Consider the following 19,887-nt stretch of genomic DNA (forward strand, 5'->3'; position numbering starts at 1 on the left):
CACACGAGTAGCCATCCTGTGTCTGGAGGTTAGTACCCATTCTTGCAGTTTTTGATTCCCTCCGTGCATTTGGTATTCTATCCGTAGGCAACTTAACCAGGCACCACAGCATCTTGGCACAGCATGTGTTGGCTACCGAAATGTATTATAAGCAATGTTTTACAGCTTGCAATAGATGCTTTTTCCTCATTGTGTTTCCGTAGGGACAGCTAAGCAGTATCAGTTAGCAGGGCTTAAGGGTGTAGGCTTATTTATCTTGCATGATACAGCATCAATCGCAGTATCTGCAGCAACAACCCAGGAATATTCACTCTGGGAGAAGGTGTAGAGCTAATTTAGAGCAGGAAGCAGTGAAGTATACACACAGCATGAATGAGGAGCAAGTGCAGGTATCAGCAAGAGAGCAGGAAGAAGTTGGAAGAAGAGGAACAGCTCGCAGTCAGCTGGGGTATTGCCTCCAGTTGATACAGGAAGTGTCTCTCTGTCTGATGCACATTTATTAGAAAGTCACAGCCTCCAAATCTTTCAGTAGTTTCCTGAGCAATAACTGCTGCCAACATGAATGGTGTTAAACAAATCCCGAACCAGTAAAAGATCGACAGCTCATGAAAGAGTTTAGCAGAATTTTAAAATATATTATCGTCAAGGAAAATAAGCCAAAACAAATTTCATGCTTCAATTGGTGGATTGCAGGCCAGTAACGCATAGATCATTCGGTACAGTGCAAAAGGGCAAACCTCTGCACAATGCGCCTATTTTATAACTACAAATATGTTTTATTCAGCAGGGTAAGGGCGATTTACTGTATAACTGTTCGAGCTTGCTGCTTGTTCAGAATAACTTGCATTTATACAGCACCATTAACGTGGAAAAACACCCCAAGGTACTTCATAGAGGCGTGATCAGGTGCAAATGTCGAGTCAAAGAAGGGGATATTAGGATTGGGTGAGCAAAGGCTCAGTCAAAGAGGTGGGTTTTCAGGAGGTTCTTAAAGGAGAAGAGAGAGGTAGACCTAAGGTGGTCAAGCTTGGCTTCCGTAGGTGTTGGGTCATTATCACATTTCAAGTGGGTCATTATCACATGATGCCCAGAATGTATATTGAAGCAAGATTCCTTCTCATCAAACCTCCAGACCTTGACATAATGGCAATCTTGATCATTTAACTGCTAATCAATTTAACCTGATGTTTCCTGTCTGAATTTGCAAAGGAACAGGAGATGACCTGGACAATCCTAGATAGTTAATGTGACCTTGCTAATAGTTGCTAATGTGTTAGCTTCGGTGCCTGCATTGTTCTGGCCAATCTGCTATTAACAATTCACATCTTCTTAGGCCGTCCCTCAAATCGAGGATCACTTGCTTCCACGCTAAAAAGGAATGAATTCAATGAGTTCACAGGTGTTTCAATGAAGGATCTAATATTCCAGGTCCCAAACTACATATTGAAGATGCTGGTGCGTGGTTTTTTTAAAAACGTGTGGTGGCCATTGCACACCAGTCACCACACGGGCTTGACAGAGCTTGGTCTTGGTCCAGTGGCAAGGGTTAACCAAGACGACTGGAGACCAGCTCTGCTGCACGGACCTAGTGTGCACACATATCACAGTGTGGGCTGGCTCGTGCTGCCCCTGGACCCGCGCCTCTTTTGGACCCCGAACACACATCTCCCCTGGGCCCCGATCATGTTGCTCTGCAATCTCTCGCCGCTCCTTCACCCCAACCTCGCCGCTCCTGCTGTACATGCCCATGCTCCAATCACCAACCTGGATTATGGCGACGTCCAATCCAGTCACCCTCTTCACTGCCATCGCTCTCCTGCACCAGCTCGCGCTGCTCCCTGGAGCGGTTATGCTGTCACACTGGTTCTAGGGCCGCTCGCCACTCCTTTTAAGGCCTCGACCTGCCGCAGATGTTCGGGAACATCTACAACTCAGATGGGATGTTGCTGACCCATCTGTTTCTTCCTATTCCCTCACAGTCCTGACTAATCTCCACTATTAGCATATCCTAATCGGACAATGAGTCTGAGATGTTATGATTAAACTTTGATGGGACACCGGACAGGCTGACAGAGCACATTCTAACACTCGACATGTGTAATATAGCTTTTGTAAGAGCTGTGGCCCATTAGGAGTTTAAATAAAGCCACTACGAGGTTTATAAACCAAAAAAGAACTGATTTCATGATTTGCAAGTTTGTCTGATTGTCTTATGTTTTGAGACGGTGGGATGGCATTACAGTATATATGCTTTTAAGTTGTTGTTGTCGTCCGGTGACCGCAAATGCGCAGTTAAACACGGAAATCAGAAAGTTGCTTTCAGAGTTGCACTGCTCCTCCAGAAATTGCGCTATAACAGTATCTCTCTGAGCGACTTGTCATTGAAACACATGGAACAGCGTAAATTTGCTGTACTTGTGTTAGATACCCACTAAACTCAACAGAAAGTTAGGGCTTGTCCATTCCAGTCAAAAAATTTTTTTTTTAAATCACTGTAATAAGTCTTAATTACTGCCAAAAAATCTCTCCAGCACTGAAAATTAACTTTGTGGAGTTTCATTCCATCAGATTTTAATTATTATTGGAGATTTAAAAATGTTTCACGATGGAAATATTTTTTTAAAACTTTTCTGTCTCTTATCTCTCTCCTAATCCTATCTTTCTTTCCCTCTTCATTTCGCTTTCTGATTTGGCACTGAACTTACACTTCCTGTGCTGCTCAATAACAATTCTTCAATCTGATTGGTTAAGGAAATACACAGTTGCTTGTCCTATTCACACGAGACCAGATCCCCTGTAGAGGCCACTGCGCCGAAATGACTTTCCAATAAACAAATTCCAGTGCAAAATTCCGCAGAAAGTCTGTGGACAAGTATGTATAAACTCTTAACTAGTCCGAGAGTAAGTCCTTAACAGCTTACATAATTGGCAAAGGAGCTGGTATCAAATATGGTTGTATTCCAATTCAATATCAGAATTCCAATTTCCGGTAATAAGACTATTGACAAACTAGAAGATTGCCTCTATGGATGATTGGACATTTTAGGTGCTGGTTTCTCAATCGTGCTGATGGGCAACTGGATAGCTCATTTGATTCTCAAAGATGACATCTGCCGTACTTTTGGAGAATCTATTCATTTTGCTGGAATTAGTGCCAAAGAGGGGCCAAAAGAAGCAAAATAAACATATAGATAGATATTGATATACATGTATATCAGCAAATTTCAAATGACATTGCTCGTGGTGAATCAGAGAATTTTGACAGGGATATTACATCAAGTAGTGTTATTAAAGACACTGGGGAGAATTTTAACTCCAAAAAACAGGTAGGAGGTTAAAATGTAAAAAAAACTGAAACCCAACCCCAACCTTCCCACTTCTGATTTTAACAGAGGCGGGACGGGGAACGGCAGCCAACCCGCTGCCAGGAGGCGGGTCACCCACTTAAATGGCGTGCCCCATGGTGATCCACTAATACGAATTTAACTCTGGCTGATTGGGTTTCTCAGGGAACCCACCAGCTGGAGGAAGATGAGGACTGCTGGATCCAGGAGTGATTTTCCAGTTACCTCCTGAATCCAGTTCCTCTGCTTCCCCCCTCTCCCCAGACTGCCGACCCCCCACCCACCACCACCAGGCCTTCGATCCATTACCCGGCCTCCGCCTTCCAGCCCCGATGCTCCCAACCACACTGCACTGCACTGCCTTGCCCCCCCCCCCCCCCCCGGCAACCAATGCCCCTGCGGCACCTGAGTTACGAACCCCCATTTAATTTAACAGGGCCTGGGGAAACCCGTTCTTCCGGGTTTCCCGACTGCTTTCTAACTCCCATCCCCACCACCTCCAGATTAATATTCCAATCACTGATTTAACAGCATTAGAAGCAGCCTGGGACTGGTAGTAATGAGATAGGGTCTTGGGGTTGAGTCTACATGGAGGGGAGAGTCCATAACTGGCAGAGGGTCCTGTCGTTCTAGAAAACTTGAGACAAGTCTCGGGATCTTGATTACTAAGAGAGAGCTTCTGGTATCCTGAGATCAGGGAGCAGAGGAATGCACTGAAAGGATTTGCAGGATCCTTATAATTGTTTTTTCTTTCTGACTGTCAACAAAGATTGGTAATATAAAAGGTAGAAAAGTCAATTTAAAAGTTTGAACCATAGTGGAGTCTTCACAGAATTAATTTCTATAAAAATGGGAAGCCTGTAAACAATGAATTTGAGCATTTTATGAAATAATTTTGTTAGGTTTCAGGTAATTTATGTTTATTACAGGATGAACTGGCAGCGCATTTGGAAAGCAGTGACAGGATCGGACCAAGTCAGCATGGATTTATGAAAGGGAAATCATGCTTGACGAATCTTCTGGAATTTTTTGAGGATGTAACTAGCAGAGTGGACAAGGGAGAACCAGTGGATGTGGTGTATTTGGACTTTCAAAAGGCTTTTGACAAGGTCCCGCACAAGAGATTGGTGTGCAAAATCAAAGTGCATGGTATTGGGGGTAATGTACTGACGTAAATAGAGAACTGGTTGGCAGACAGGAAGCAGAGAGTCGGGATAAACGGGTCCTTTTCAGAATGGCAGACAGTGGCTAGTGGAGTGCCGCAGGACTCAGTGCTGGGACCTCAGCTCTTTACAATATACATTAACGATTTAGATGAAGGAATTGAGTGTAATATCTCCAAGTTTGCAGATAACACTAAACTGGGTGGCGGTGTGAGCTGCGAGGAGGACGCTAAGAGGCTGCAGGGTGACTTGGACAGGTTAGGTGAGTGGGCAAATACATGGCAGATGCAGTATAATGTGGATAAATGTGAGGTTATCCATTTTGGAGGCAAAAACACGAAGGCAGAATATTATCTGAATGGTGGCAGATTAGGAAAAGGGGAGGTGCAACGAGACCTGGGTGTCCTGGTTCATCAGTCATTGAAAGTTGGCATGCTGGTACAGCAGGCAGTGAAGAAGGCAAATGGTATGTTGGCCTTCATAGCTAGGGGATTTGAGTATAGGAGCAGGGAGGTCTTACTGGAGTTGTGCAGGGCCTTGGTGAGGCCTCACCTGGAATATTGTGTTCAGTTTTGGTATCCTAATCTGAGGAAGGAAGTTCTTGCTATTGAGTGAGTGCAGCGAAGGTTCACCAGACTGATTCCAGGGATGGCTGGACTGTCATATGAGGAGAGATTGGATCAACGGGCCTCTATTCACTGGAGTTTAGAAGGATGAGAGGGGATCTCATAGAAACGTATAAGATTCTGACAGGACTGGACAGGTTAGATGTGGGAAGAATGTTCCTGATGTTGGGGAAGTCCAGAACCAGGGGACATAGTCTTAGGATAAGGGGTAGGCCATTTAGGTCTGAGATGAGGAGAAACTTCTTCACTCAGAGAGTTGTTAACCTTTGGAATTCCCTGCCACAGAGAGTTGTTGATGCCAGTTCATTGGATATATTCAGGAGGGAGTTAGATATGGCCCTTACAGCTAAGGGGATCAACGGGTATGGAGAGAAGGCAGGAATGGGGTACTGAGGGAATGATCAGCCATGATCTTATTGAATGGTGGTGCAGGCTCGAGGGGCCAAATGGCCTACTCCTGCACCTATTTTCTATGTTTCTATGTTTAAGGCATAATGTAAAGACAGGAACAGGCTGACAATGAGTAAAGTGGTATAAAAACAAAAAATCCTGTAAATACTCTTCAGATCAAGCTGCATCTGTGGAGAAAGAAATAGAGTTAGGGTAGTAATAGTAGGGGATTTTAACTATCCAAATACTGATTGGGACAAATATAATGTGAAGGGTACGAGGGTGCGGAATTCTTAAAATGCATTCAAAAGAACGTTTTTAGTCAGTATGTAACAAGCCCAAGACAAGAAGGGGCGGTCTTGGATTTCTTTTTGGGGAATGAAGCTGGGCAGGTTGAAGGGGTATTAGTGGGAGAGCACTTGGGTGCCAGTGACCATAATTCAGTCAGATTCAAGTTAGTTACAGATAAGGACAAGGATAGGCCTGGAATAAAAGTCCCAAATTGGGAAAAAGCTAATTTTGCTAAGTTGAGGAGTGATGTAGCCACAGTGGACTGGAAACAGCTACTTGTGGGTAAATCAGTATCGGAACAGTGGGAGGCATTCAAGGAGGAGATCCGGAAGGCTCAGGCCAAACATGTGCCCTTAAAGAAAAAGGCTGGGAAAAATAATTCTAGAGCCCCCTGGAGAATCTTAGTTATGAGGACAGATTGGATAGGCTGGGTTTGTTCTCATTGGAACAAAGGAGATTCAGAGGAGATCTCATTGTGTGCAAAACATTGAGGGGACTGGATATAGTGGATAGCAAGGGCCTATTTCCATTGGTGGAAGGGTCTATTACGAGGGGGCATAGTTTTAAGGTGGTTGGTGGAAGGTTCAGAGGGGGTTTGGGGGGGTGGGGGGTGGGGGGCTTCTTCACGCAGAGGGTGGTGGGGGTCTGGAACTCACTGCCTGGAAGAGTGGTGGATGCAGAAACCCTCACCACATTTAAAAGATGGTTGGATAGGCACTTAAAGTGTCGTAACCTGTAGGGTTACGGACCTAGAGCTGGTAATTGGGATTAGACTGGATAACCTGTTGTTGGCCGGCGCAGATATGATGGCAAGTTCTGCATGGAATCGAATACGGCCAGGGTAATTTCCTGGACTCATTTCGATCACCTGGATGGGTCGGAGAGGAATTTTCCCAGATTTTTTCTCCCCCAAATTGGCCTGGGTTTTTAATCTGGTTTTGCCTCTCCGAGGAGATCACATGGCTCCAGTTGGGGTGGAGTGTAGAATGTTTCAGTGTAAGGGGTGTCGCAGTTGTGTGGGGCAGACTGGTTGGGCTGGGTGCTCTTTACCTTTCGGCCATTGTTCATAAGTTTATATGTAAACCTTCAGGGCTGCTGACCGAGGGCCGTGCGGCTTTGTCGTCCAGCACGGAAATAATAGGCCGAAATGGCCTCTTTCTGCGTTGTAAATTTCTATGTTTCTGTCATGATTCTAGGAGGGAGGAGAGTAAAGTGGTGGTAGGGGTGCCTGATGCCACAAAGAGGTACAGAGAGGAGAGACAGAAGGCTGACAGGTGGGATTGTGGTAGTGGGTTGGGAGTTGGGGCCCCAATAGCCTGAATGGGGCCACGGGAAATTCTAGTTCTATTATCCTGCCGTTCCCCTCTCCATGTACAACCAGGAACCATAAATTCTGCCAGTCTCTGCCCCTGCAAAGCTCCCAAATCCACTCCCAATCTGACTGAACCCCGAGGCCACCTACCCAAGGATATCCCCCACCTTGCCACTCCCAAATCTGGGGATCCCCTGTAAGTGCTCATAAACCCCTAGACTGCAGTCCAAGTATTCACAGCTGCCAGTACCTCCCCCAATACTCCCAATCACGCAATGTCTTTCTTTAATGCTTCCAGATCCCAAGACCCCTCTCCTAGTGATCCCAGGACTTGTCCCAGTGTGCACCAAACCTCCTATAGTGTTCGCAGACTACTCTCTCAGTGCTCCAAGACTTTCTTTATTCTCCAAGACTCTGGTACTCCTTCCCTTTACTGCAAAACCCTGGGCTGTCCCCAAAGCTGATAAATCAAGAGTCCCTGATAAACCTACATGGAACAACCCATTGTGAGCAATACTATGGGAGATCTACTAATGGATATATATATATATAGAAAAAGATTTAGGTAAAGATGTGTGTGTGTATATTACACATAAAATTATATATGTATTATACATGTATGCAGTGTGTGTATATATGTATTAAGGTTTGTATCGTGTATTGAAGGTACCTATTCTGGTTTACCTCAGGACTAATAGTAAAAGGTGGGTAATTTTTATTTGAGAGAGGCAGGCGATGCAGATCTCTAAAGATGTGTTGTTTGGGCCAAAAAAAAAAAGAATCTACAAGTGGCTGAAGCCGAAGACTTTGGGGCCAAAAATCCTTGGCTCTTACTGGCGCACTTCAGCCACACTCTAGTAGGAGTGCGGTTAAAGGATTGGAAAATAGGCCAGTGGAGGCTCCACCTGCTCCTTGTAAAGCCAGTGGCATTAAAGCCAGAGGACCCCAATATTAGGAGTTCCCATGTTTTAAACTTCTTATTCAGCAGATACAGGATCAGTCTGCTTGCCGAATGTAACTTGTGGACCTCACCTGGGGCCCCAGACCAGGAATATGGCCTGGATTCCTGTGAAACAGGAAGGTATTTTTTCCATTTAAGTGTCGCCTTTTCACAAAGGGTATAATTGGGGCATATCCACGTTCATTCCAGGCCCCCCTCCCCTGGACACAACAGTAGTCACTGGATTTTCCAGAACATTGCCCGAAATGCATTGCTGTTGGAGCAGCAGCAATCTCCCCTTCACCCCAGAAAGTTCACCACGGCCAGTGGTGGAGGTTCTCGGCAATTGCAATCCTGGCATAATTCCTGGTATTCCAGGCCTGCAGAATGTCAGGACCATTCTGTTTGATGGAAGAAGTCAATGGTACCAATAACATAAAATGTAAATACAGAAAAAATGATGGGCAATAAATACTTTTTTGTTTACCTGGCTCTCCTCCAGTTCCATGCTGTGACCTTTGCTGCTGAGTTCTGCTTGCGCCTTTTCCTCAAACCCTTTCCACGCTTTATTCACATCTTCAAGCTCCAACTCCAAATCCTTCACCTCCTGCTGGTGAATGCTATATTGTTTTTCACTGTTCTTCAGAGATTTCCTCGCTGTCTCTACCTTCTTGATATGGTGCCTTGTGTTCTCCTTGGCTTTGATGTAGCTGGGTCGCTTCTCATTCAGATGAGAGTCATGAGCTCTGGTGATGTGATAATAAAATTCACTAATTTAATAACTTCATGGCCAAAACAAGATGAATTTTAGTTGGTGACATGATGTTGCAACGTCAGTGTGATGGAAGGGCTTGAAAATGTACTATTTTTAGATAAAGGTTCCAATGACAGCATCAGGGTCCAACTGCAGTTTTAACCGGAGGACCGCAAGTGGAAGCCATTGTGGACCAACAACAACAAATTGTATTTTTAAAGCACCTTTAACGTAGTGAAATGTTACGAGGTGCTTCACAGGAGTATTAAGATATAAATTTGACACCGAGCCACAGAAGTAGAAATTAGCACAGGTGACCAAAAGCTTGGTCAAAGAAGTATGTTTTAAGGAGTGTCTTGAAGGAGGAAAGAGAGGTAGAGAGGTTTGGACAGGGAATTCCAGAGCTTAGGGCCTAGGCAACAGAAAGCATGGCCACCAATGGTTGAGCGATTAGAATTCAGGCTGCTCAAGAGGGTAGAATTAGAGAAGCGCAGACTGTTATGTTCAGAATAACTCAAGACTGTATACTGTAAGCTCAAACTGTTGTGACCTTGGTCTCTTTAATGTAACTCCAGAGTGAGGAAGCAGCATGGTAGACTGCCTTTTATACCTGCTTGCCCAGGGTGTGCAGGTGACCCTTGGGTCTCCAACATCACTCCACCCCCCACCCCCCCAAATCTTAGATACAAGTTATTTACAAGTTGACGCGATGCGAGGCTCTACGTTCCCGGGTTGATCGCCTGAGTTGAAGTGCTGGCATGGGTGAGTTGGTCGGATCATTGCTGCGCTGCAGCACGGCTGGTCTGATCGGACTGTTGGGCATGGTGGGGTCATCCTCGTGGTTGACAGTGGTTGGGTGCGTGTTGGTGGGTCAATAATGGTAATGTCCTTTTCAAACTGTTCTTGGTTGTCAGTGAATCGCAGTTTGGTCTCATCCAAGTGCTATCTGCATGTTTGTCCATTCAAAAGTTTGACAACAAACTCTCTATTCCCCTCCTTGGCTAAAACAGTGCCAGCAACCCATTTGGGACCATGATCATAATTAAGAACAAACACAGGGTCATTAACCTCAATGTCACACGATAGCCGCGCTATCATGGTACACGTTATGCCAGTGACGCCGGGTTTCTACATGATCATTGAGATCCGAGTGGACTAAGGAGAGTCTGGTTTTGAGTGCTCTCTTCATTAACAATTCTGATGGGGCAACACCAGTAAGGTCGCTTCCGGTAGCTGAGCAGAACCAGAGATAACCGGGTCTGCAGGGAACTGTCCGTCACCCGTTTCAAGCTCTGCTCGATAGTTTGGACTGCTCGTTCCGCTTGACCATTGGATGCGGACTTAAACGGGGCAGATCTGACATGCTTGATGCCATTGTGGGTCATGAACTCATTGAATTCCGAGCTGGTGAAACATGGTCCATTGTCACTAACCAGGACGTCGGGCAAACCATGGATGGCGAACATGGCCCAGAGGCTTTCAATGGTGGCAGTGGACGTACATGATGACATTATTATACATTCAATCCATTTAGACTAAGCGTCCACTGCTACTAGGCTCAACTGTGAGCAAGTGTTACATTGGTGTACGCATGGCTCCAATTCCGAGTCAATGCCGGGCCACTAAACGTGTGACCTGGCAATAGCCTTCATCATGACTATGCCTGGGTGGGTACTGTGTAAGTCGCATTTAAACATTTCCCTGCCTTTTTTTGGCAAAATCACGCGATAGCTCCATAGGAGACAATCCAAATGGATGGACATTTCATCCTTGTGTCCGGTAAAACGGCTTAATTTTGTCTTGCATTTCCCCGGGAACAGCTGACCAGCTCCCATTAAGGACACAGCTTTTTATTAATGATAGCATAGGGTCCTGGTTAGTTCAGGTCCTGATCTGGCGAGCCGTGACGGGCAACCCTTCACTCTCAAAAACATCCATTACAAGAAGCAAGTCTGCGGGCTGCGCCATTTCCACCCCAGTGGTGGGCAATGGTAGCCGACTGATAGCATCAGCACAGTTCTCAGTGCCTGGTCTGTGCGGATTACATAGTCATATGCAGATGATGTTAGTGCCCATCTTTGGATGCGGGACGAAGCATTGGTGTTAATACCTTTTGCTTTCTGAGAACAGCGAAATGAGTGGTTTGTGGTCGGTTTCGAGCTCGAACTGGAGTCCAAATAGGTATTGGTGCATTTTCTTAACCCCATATACACATGCTAATGCTTATTTCTCAACCATACTGTAGGCTCTTTCAGCCTGAGATAACAATCTGGACGCATATGCAACTGGTTGCAGTTTGCCTGACACATTGGCTTGCTGTAACACACAACCGACCCCGTACGAAGATGCATCACAAGCTAGTACTAAACGTTTACATGGGTCATACAATACAAGTAACTTGTTAGAACATAGCAGGTTTCTGGCCTTATTAAAGGCTGCCTCTTGAGATTTACCCCAAACCCAGTCGTCACCCTTGCGTTGCAATAAATGCAAAGGTTCCAGCAAAAGTGCTCAACCCGGTAGAAAGTTACCAAAATAGTTGAGGAGTCCCAGGAACGAACGCAGCTCCGTCACATTCTGTGGTCTGGGTGCATTCTTGATGACCTCCGTCTTGGAGTCCATGGGTCTGATGCCGTCCGCCGCAATCTTACTCCCAAAAATTCGACCTCTGGCGCCAGGAAAACACACTTGGAGCGTTTCAGCCTGAGTCCCACTCTGTCCAGTTGCTTTAGAACCTCTTCCAGGTTGTGCAAGTGTTCGGTGGTGTTGCAACCAGTGATCAGGATGTCGTCTTGAAACACCACGGTGCGCGGAACCGATTTCAGCAGACTCTCCATGGACTCTTCTGGAAGATGGCCGCAGCCGAGCGAATCCCAAAAGGGCACCTGTGGTATATGAACAGTCCTTTGTTCGTGTTGATGCACGTCAATTTTTTCAAAGGTTCAGCCAGCTCCTGTGTCATGTAAGCAGAGGTTAGATCCAGCTTGGTGAACGACTTCCCCCCTGCTAGCGTTGCGATCAGGTCATCCGCTTTGGGTAGTCGGTACTGGTCCTGTAACGAGACTCGGGTGATCGTTACCTTGTAGTCCCCGCAGATTCTGACCGTCCCATCACTTTTCAACACCGGAACAAGTAAACTGGCCCACTCATTGAATTAGACTGGCGATATGATTCCCTCTCGTTGAAGTCTGTCCAGCTCGATCTCTACTTTCTCTCGCATCATATATGGAACCGCTCGGGCCTTGTGATGAATGGGCCATGCATCAGGGACTAGATGGATCTGCACTTTGGCACCTGTGAAGTTGCCGATGCCTGGCTCAAATAACGACGGGAATTTGTTTAGCACTTGGGCGCACGAGGCATCATCCACCGAAGACAGTGCTTTGATATCGTCCCAGTTCCATCGGATCTTTCCTAGCCAGCTTCTGCTGAACAGCGTTGGGCTATCGCCTGGTACAATCCATACTGATAAATCATGCACAGTTCCATCGTACGATACCTTCACTGCTGCACTGCCAATGACTGGTATGAGCTCTTTGGTGTAAGTGCGCAGCTTTGTGTAAATCGGGCTTAGTTTTGGTCTTTGTGCTTTGTTGCCCCAGTTTCTCAAAAGCCTTCTGGCTCATAATTGACTGACTCGCCCCCATGTCCAATTCCATGAAAACTGGAATGCCGTTTAATTTGACTTTCAACTTTATTGGAGGGCTTTTGGTGGTGAAGGTATGTACCCCATACACCTCCTCTTCAGCCTCGGGTTGAGTTGCCTCTCTTACTCGTTCAGCATGATCCGCGTCGGATCGGTCATCTTCTGCCGACTCTGCCATGTGGTGAGTCGCAGTACATTTGCACATTTTCTGGAGGTGCCTCATTGTTCCACAGCCCTTGCACATGTAATGCTTGAATCGACATTGATGGGCCCGATGATTACCCCCGCAGCACCAACATGGTGTTAATGGATTCGCATTCACGCCCCACAGCGGACTCAGTCATCCTAGGTCTGGCCTCTGAAGGCGTGTAGGCCCTGCCATGTACAGTTCTGTCTGCTGAAGGCGTTATTTTATGCACAGTACTTGCCGGTGAGCTTCGATGCTGCAAAGATATCTGTTTAGTGTTATCGTTCATGGACATGAAAGCCTGGCTATCGTGATGGCCTTGCTCAAATTTGGGGATTCGGCAGACAGCAGTTTGCGAAGAATTACCTCGTGGCCGATTCCAAGCACGAAAATATCCTGCAACATTTCCCCCAAAAATCCAGCAAATTCGCACAGTCCAGCAAGGCGTCTTAGGTCGGCGACATAGCTCGCCATGTTCTGGCCCTCAGAGCGATGGTGTGTGTAAAAGCGAAACCTGGCCATTAAGATGCTCTCCTTCGGCTTGAGGCATTCCCAAACCAGCGTGCACAACTCTGCGTATGTCTTGTCCTTTGGTTTCGTCGGTGCTAGCAGATTTTTGACGAGGCCATATATCGTGGACCCACAAACGGTGAGAATCGCCCTGTGCTTGACCACGGTATCATCCATATCCAGCTCGGTGGCCACGAAGTACTGGTCAAGACGCTCAACAAAGGTTTCCCAATCATCACCCTCAACAAATCTCAAGAATACCAACGGCGGCCATAACCAAGTGAAAGTTTGTGATCTGTTACTCGTCGCCAATTGTTATGTTCAAAATAACTCCATAAGACTGTATCCTGTAACCTCAAATTGTTGTGACCTTGGTCTCTTTAATGTAACTCCAGAGTTAGGAAGCAGCATGGTAGACTGCCTTTTATATCTGCTTGCCCGGGGTGTGGTGACCCTTGGGTCTCCAACAGGTGCGCCCCCTGGTGTCAAGTTTTACACACTAGTAAAGTTTACATACATAACACAGACGTCTCTGGAGAGTTGTGGGGCTGGAGGAAATTACAGAAATAGGCCATGGAGGGATTTGAAAATAAGGATGAGAATTTTGAAATCATGGCGTTGCTTAACCTGAAGCCAATGTCATCATCATCAAAGGCAGTCCCTCGAAATCGAGGAAGACTTGCTTCCACTCTAAAACTGAGTTCTCAGGTGACTGCACAATCCAATGCGGGAATTACAGTCTGTCACAGGAGGGTCAAGCAGCTGTTGAAGGAAAGGGTGGGTGAGGAGCCTGGTTTGCCGCATGCTCCTTCCGCTGTCTGCGCTTGATTTCCGGATGCTCTCGGCGACGAAACTCGAGGTGCTCAGCGCCCTCCCGGATGCTTGTCCTCCACTTTGGCCGGTCTTGGGCCAGGGATTCCCAAGTGCAGTGGGGATGTTGCACTTTATCATGGAGGCTTTGAGGGTATCCTTGAGACGTTTCCTCTGCCCACCTGGGGCTTTCTTGCCGTGTCGGAGCTCCGAGTAGAGCGCTTGCTTAGGGAGTCTCGTGTTGGACATGCGAACGATGTGGCCTGCCGAACGGAGCTGGTTGAGCGTGGTCAGTGCTTCAATGCTGAGGATGTTGGTCTGAACAAGAACACTGACGTTGGTCCGTCTATCTTCCCAGTGGATTTGCAGGATCTTGCGGAGGCAGTGCTGGTGGTACTTCTCCAGTGCTTTGAGATGTCTGCTATATGTAGTCCATGTCTCTGAGCCATATAGTAGGGCGGGTATTACTATTGCCCTGTAGACCATAAGCTTGGTGCCAGATTTGAGCTCCTGGTCAGTGAGCACAGGGGTGATGGGTGAGCGGGACATGGTGCGAGTTAGGATAAGGGCAGTCGAGTCTTGGATCACCTCTAGTTTATGCAAGGTAGAACGTGGGAGGGCAGCCAGGAGTGCGTTGGAATGGTCAAGTCTCGAGATAACAAAGACATGGATGAGGGCTTCAACAGCGGATGAGCTGAGGGAAGAGCGGAGACAGGCGATGTTATGGAGGTGGAAGTGGACGATCTTAGTTATGATGCAGATATGTGATTGAAAGCTCATTTCAGGGTCAAATATGACACCAAGGTTACGAACAGTCTGGTTCAGCCTCAGACATGAGTTGGGGAGAGGGATGGAGTCAGTGGCTAGGGAATGAAGTTGGTGGCGAGACCAAAAACAATGGCTTCGGTCTTCTCAATATTCAATTGAAGAAATTTCTGCTCATCCAGAACTGGATTTCAGACAAGCAGTCTGACAATTTAGAGACCGAGAGAAGTGGTAGTGAGGTAGAGCTGGGTATCATCAGTGTACATGTGGAAACTGACGCTGTGTTTTCGGATGACGTAAGGACAACATGTGGATGAAAAATAGGAGGGGGCTTAGGATAGATCCTTGGGGGACACCAGAGGTAACGATGTGGGGGCAGGAAGAGAAGCCGTTGCAGGTGATTCTTTGGCTACGATGATAGATAAGAATGGAAATAAGCGATTGCAGTCCCACCCAGCTGGATGATGGTGGAGAGACAATGGAGAAGGATAGAGTGGTCAACCGTGTCAAAGGCTGCAGACAAGTCAAGGATGAGGAGGGATAGTTTGCCTTTGTTACAGTCACAAAGGATGTCATTTGTGACTTTGATGAGAGTCGTTTCGGTACTATGGCAGGCGCAGAAACCGGACTGCAGAAACATGGAATTGTGGGAAAGATCGGCAGAGATTTAGGAGGTGACAACACGTTCAAGGACTTTGGAGAGGAAAGGGAGGTTGGAGATGGAGTGGTAATTTGCAAGGATGGAGGGGTCGAGGGTTGGTTTTTTTGAGGAAAGGGATGATGACGGCACAGTTGAGGGAGGGGGATGGTACCTGAGAGAACTGTTAACAATGTCAGCTAACATGAGAGCCAGAAAAGGAAGTTAGGTGGTCAGCAGTTTGGTGGGAATAGGGTCAAGGGAGTAGGAAGTGAATCTCATGGACAGGATGAGCTTGGAAAGGTCATGAGGGAAGATCGGAGGATGTGAAGTCATGGCAAGGGCAAGGAGCTTCCTTAGAGGAAGTTTGGCCTGGCGTGTTAAGAGCAAGGAAGGGAAGAGACAGAGACAGCCGAACGGATGGTCTCAATCTTAGAGACAAAGAAGTCCATAAGCTCCTCACACATTACCGGAGGTGAGGTTGGAGACTGTGGAGAGGGGCTTAAAAAGACAGTTAGCACTGGAGAACAGAAGCCAGGGTTTATCATTACATTCCAGAATGATTCTGGACTAGTGAACGATTTTGGCAGACGAGAGCAGGACCCGATAGTGCTTTATGTGGTCTAGCCAGACCAGGCAGTGAACGGCTAAACTGGTTGTCCGTCATATCCGTTAAAGTCTGCATCCCTTGGACTTAAGGGAGCGAAGATCAGGGATATAACAGGGGGAACAGCCAGGGTGAGAGAGCAATTGTTTTAACAGGGACTAGGGCATCAAAGATGGTGGTGAGGGTGTGATTTAGCAGAAATGTCATGGTGAATGGAGGGCCAAAGGCTGGACAGTTGGGAGTTGATAAGTCCACTGCAGTCCTTGTGGCCATTGTGCTCCCATAATGATGCTACGTAGGGAATTCCAAGATATTGTCCCAGCGACGATGAAGCAACAGAGATATGTCCAAGTCATGATGGTATGTGACTTGGACATATCTCTGTTGCTTCATATTCACAGGGAATTAAAATCCGAAGTTAAAGCACATAATTGTGAATGCTCCTATGAAATTCAGTGGGTCTCCCTATAAGAACTGATTTGCTGAAATTCCACAACATATAAAGTAAATTTCAAGTGACAAAATTGTGGAATTATGCTAGAATCCAATTTATGTTCATTTTAATATTTAAATTAACATAAGAATTTTGGAGCAGTAGGCCATACGGACCCTCGAGCCTGCTCCGCCATTCAATAAGATCATGGCTGATCATCGACCTCAACTTCACTTTCCCGCCTGATCTCCATATCCCTTGATTCTCATAGATTCTAAATCTCTATCTCAGCCTTGAATATATTCAGAGACTCAGCATCCACAGCCCTATAAGGCAGAGAATTCCAAAGGTTCACAACCTGCTGAGTGAAGAAATTCCTCCTCGTCTCAGTCTTAAATGGCCTACCCCTTATCCTGAGACTCTTCAGGATCTTGTATGTTTCAATGAGATCGCTTCTCATTCTTCTAAACTCCAGAGTATAGGCCAATTCTGCACAATCTCTTATCATAAGACAACCCTCTCATCCCAGGAATCAATCTAGTGAACCTCCGTTACACTGCCTCCAAAGCAAGTATATCCTTCCATAAATAAGGAGACTAAAACTGTACACAGTACTCCAGGTGTGGTCTCACCAAGGCTCTGTACAATTGTAACAAGACTTCCTTACTCTTACACTCCAACTCCCTTGCAATAAAGGACAACATGCCATTTGCCTTCCTTATTGCTTGTTGTACTTGCATGCTAGCTTTTTATGTTTCTTGCACAAGGACACCCAAATATTTCCGAACACCAACATTTAATGGTTTCTCATAGAAACATAGAAATTCACAGCGCAGAAGGACGCCATTTCGGCCCATCGTGTCCATGCCGGCTGACAAAGAGCCGCACGGCCCTCGATCAGCAACCCTGAAGGTTATATATAAACCTATGAACAATGAAGGAAAGGTAAAGAGCACCCAGCCCAACTCGTCCGCCCCACACAACTGCAACACCCCTTACACTGAAACATTCATCATTTAAAAAATATTCTGGTTTTCTATTCCTATCCAAGTGAATAACCTCACATTTCCCTACATTATACTCCATCTGCCACCTAACTGCCCACTCACTTAGTCTATCTATATCCCTTTGCAGACGCCTTATGCTTCCTCACAGCTTACTGTCCCAACTAGCTTTGTATCGTCAGCAAACTTAGATACATTACACTCGGTCCCTTCATCTAGGTCATTGATACAGATTGTAAATAGCTGAGGCCCCAGCACCGATCCTTGCGGCACCCCACTAGTTACAGCCTGCCAAACTGAAAAAGACCTATTTATTCCTACTCTTTTCTGTCCGTTAACCAATTCTCTATCCATGCTAATACATTACCTCCAATCCCATGAGCTCTTATCTTGTGTAATAACCTTTTATGCGGCACCTTATCAAACGCCTTTTGGAAATCCAAATATACTACATCCACTAGTTCCCCTTTATCTACCCTACTAGTTACATCCTCAAAAAACTCTAATGAATTTGTCAAACACGATTTCCCTTTTATAAAACCATGTTGACTCTACCTAATAATGTTATGATTTTCTAAGTGCCCTGATACCATTTCCTTAACAATGGATTCCAGCATTTTCTCGACAACTGATGTAAGGCTAACTGGCCTGTAGTTCCCCGTTTTCTCTCTCCCTCCTTTCTTGAGTAGTGATATTACATTTGCTACCTTCCAATCCAGGGAATCTAGGGAATTTTGAAAGATTAAAACCAATGCATCCACTATCTCTGCAGCCGCCACCTCTTTTAGAACCCTAGGACATAGGCCGTCAGGTCTAAGGGATAGTACTTTTTCTCTACTTATATTAATTACATTACGTTCCTCACCCTCATTAGACCCTTGGTTCCCCACCATTTTAGGTAAGTTTTTTGTCTTCTATGGTGAAGACAGATACAAAATATTTGTTTAACATTTCTGCCATTTCCTTTTTCCCCATAATAATTTCTCCTGCCTCATTCTCTTAGGGACCGATGTTTACTTTTGCTACTCTCTTCCTTTTTACATACTTGTAGAAGTTCTTACGATCTGTTTTTATATTTCTTGCTAGTTTTCTCAGTCTATTTTTATATTTCTTGCTAGTTTTCTCAGTCTATTTTTTTTCCTTTTTATCAATTTTTTGGTCATCCTTTGCAAGTTTCTGACAAACTCTTCTAATCCTCAGGCTTACTACAGTTCTTTGCAACATTATAAGCTTCTTCTTTCAATCTAATGCTATCCTTAACTTATTTAGTTAGCCACAAATGGATCACTTTTCCTGTGTAGTTTTTGTTTCTCAATTGATGTATTTTTGTTGAGAAGTATGAAATATTTCTTTAAATGTTCGCCACTGCTTATCTACTGCCATACCTTTTAATCTATTTTTCCAATCTACCTTAGTCAACTTGCCCTTCATACCTATGTAATTAGCTTTATTTAAGTTTAAGACTAGTTTCAGATGTAGGCAAGTCACTCTCAAACATAATGTGAAATTCTGTCGTATTATGATCACTCTGTCTCAGAGGATCCTTTACTAGGAGTTTGCACATTAACCCTGTCTCATTACACAATACAAGATCTAAAATAACCTGTTCCTTGGTTGGTTCCATGACGTATTGTTCTAGGAAACTGTCCCGAATGCATTCCATGAATTCGTCCTCTAGACTACCTTTGCCAATTTGATTTGTCCAGTCTATATGAAGATTAAATTCCCCCATGATTATTGCATTACCTTTGTTGCAAGTTCCTATTTCTTGATTACTATTCTGTCCAATGGTATAGCTACTATTAGAGAGCCTATACTACTCCCACCAGTGTTTTCTGCCCCTTGTTATTCCTCATCGCCACCTATACTGATTCTACTTGTGAGCCAAGATCCTTTCACTCTTCTGCCCTTATGTCATCCTTTATTGTCAGAGCTACCCCCACCCCTACCACCGCCACCCCCCCTCGCCCTTTACCATTCTGCTTGTCTTTTCAAAACTTCAAGTACCCTAGAACTTTTAGTTCCCAACCTTGGTCACCTTGCAAACGTCTCTGTAATGGCTATTAGATCAAACCCATTTATCTCTTTGTGCCGCTAGTTCGTCTATCTTGTTACGAATGTTCCATGCATTCAGATAAAGAGCCTTTAATTTAGTTTTTTTACCATTATTCCTTGCTTTGATTTTATTCTCTGCTGCACTGCTACCATTAAACTTTCTGTCCCTTCCTGTCACACTGCTTATTTCTACTCAAATCGTTACACTGCTCTATTGCATTGACCTTCTTTAGATATCTAAACTTCCCCTCACCCGACACCTCCCCCCTCCCTCCCACCACCCCCCCATTTTTTTTTAAGTTTAAAGCCCTATCTATTCGATTCGCCAGGATGCTGGTCCCAGCCTGGTTTAAGTGGAGCCGATCCATAGAGAACAGCTCCCTCTTTCCCCAGTGCCCCATGAATTGAAACCC

The 19,887-nt window shown here is 45.5% G+C and overlaps 1 protein-coding gene across 2 annotated transcripts in view; it reads right to left on the reverse strand.

Moving 5' to 3' along the window:
• LOC139280811 (structural maintenance of chromosomes protein 1B-like) overlaps positions 1-19,887 on the reverse strand; it is a 171,929-nt gene that overhangs the window by 125,565 nt on the left and 26,477 nt on the right. For both annotated transcript variants that reach the window (XR_011596769.1, XM_070900530.1), the window contains exon 6: positions 8,554-8,812. Coding sequence is in view for 1 of the 2 variants with exons in the window: in XM_070900530.1 (XP_070756631.1) it covers positions 8,554-8,812 (259 nt within the window). In the remaining variant the exon portion in view is untranslated. The remainder of the gene's footprint in view (positions 1-8,553; positions 8,813-19,887) is intronic.

The sequence above is a fragment of the Pristiophorus japonicus genome, chromosome 15 (genome assembly GCF_044704955.1).
Source record: "Pristiophorus japonicus isolate sPriJap1 chromosome 15, sPriJap1.hap1, whole genome shotgun sequence".
NCBI lineage: Eukaryota > Metazoa > Chordata > Chondrichthyes > Pristiophoridae > Pristiophorus > Pristiophorus japonicus.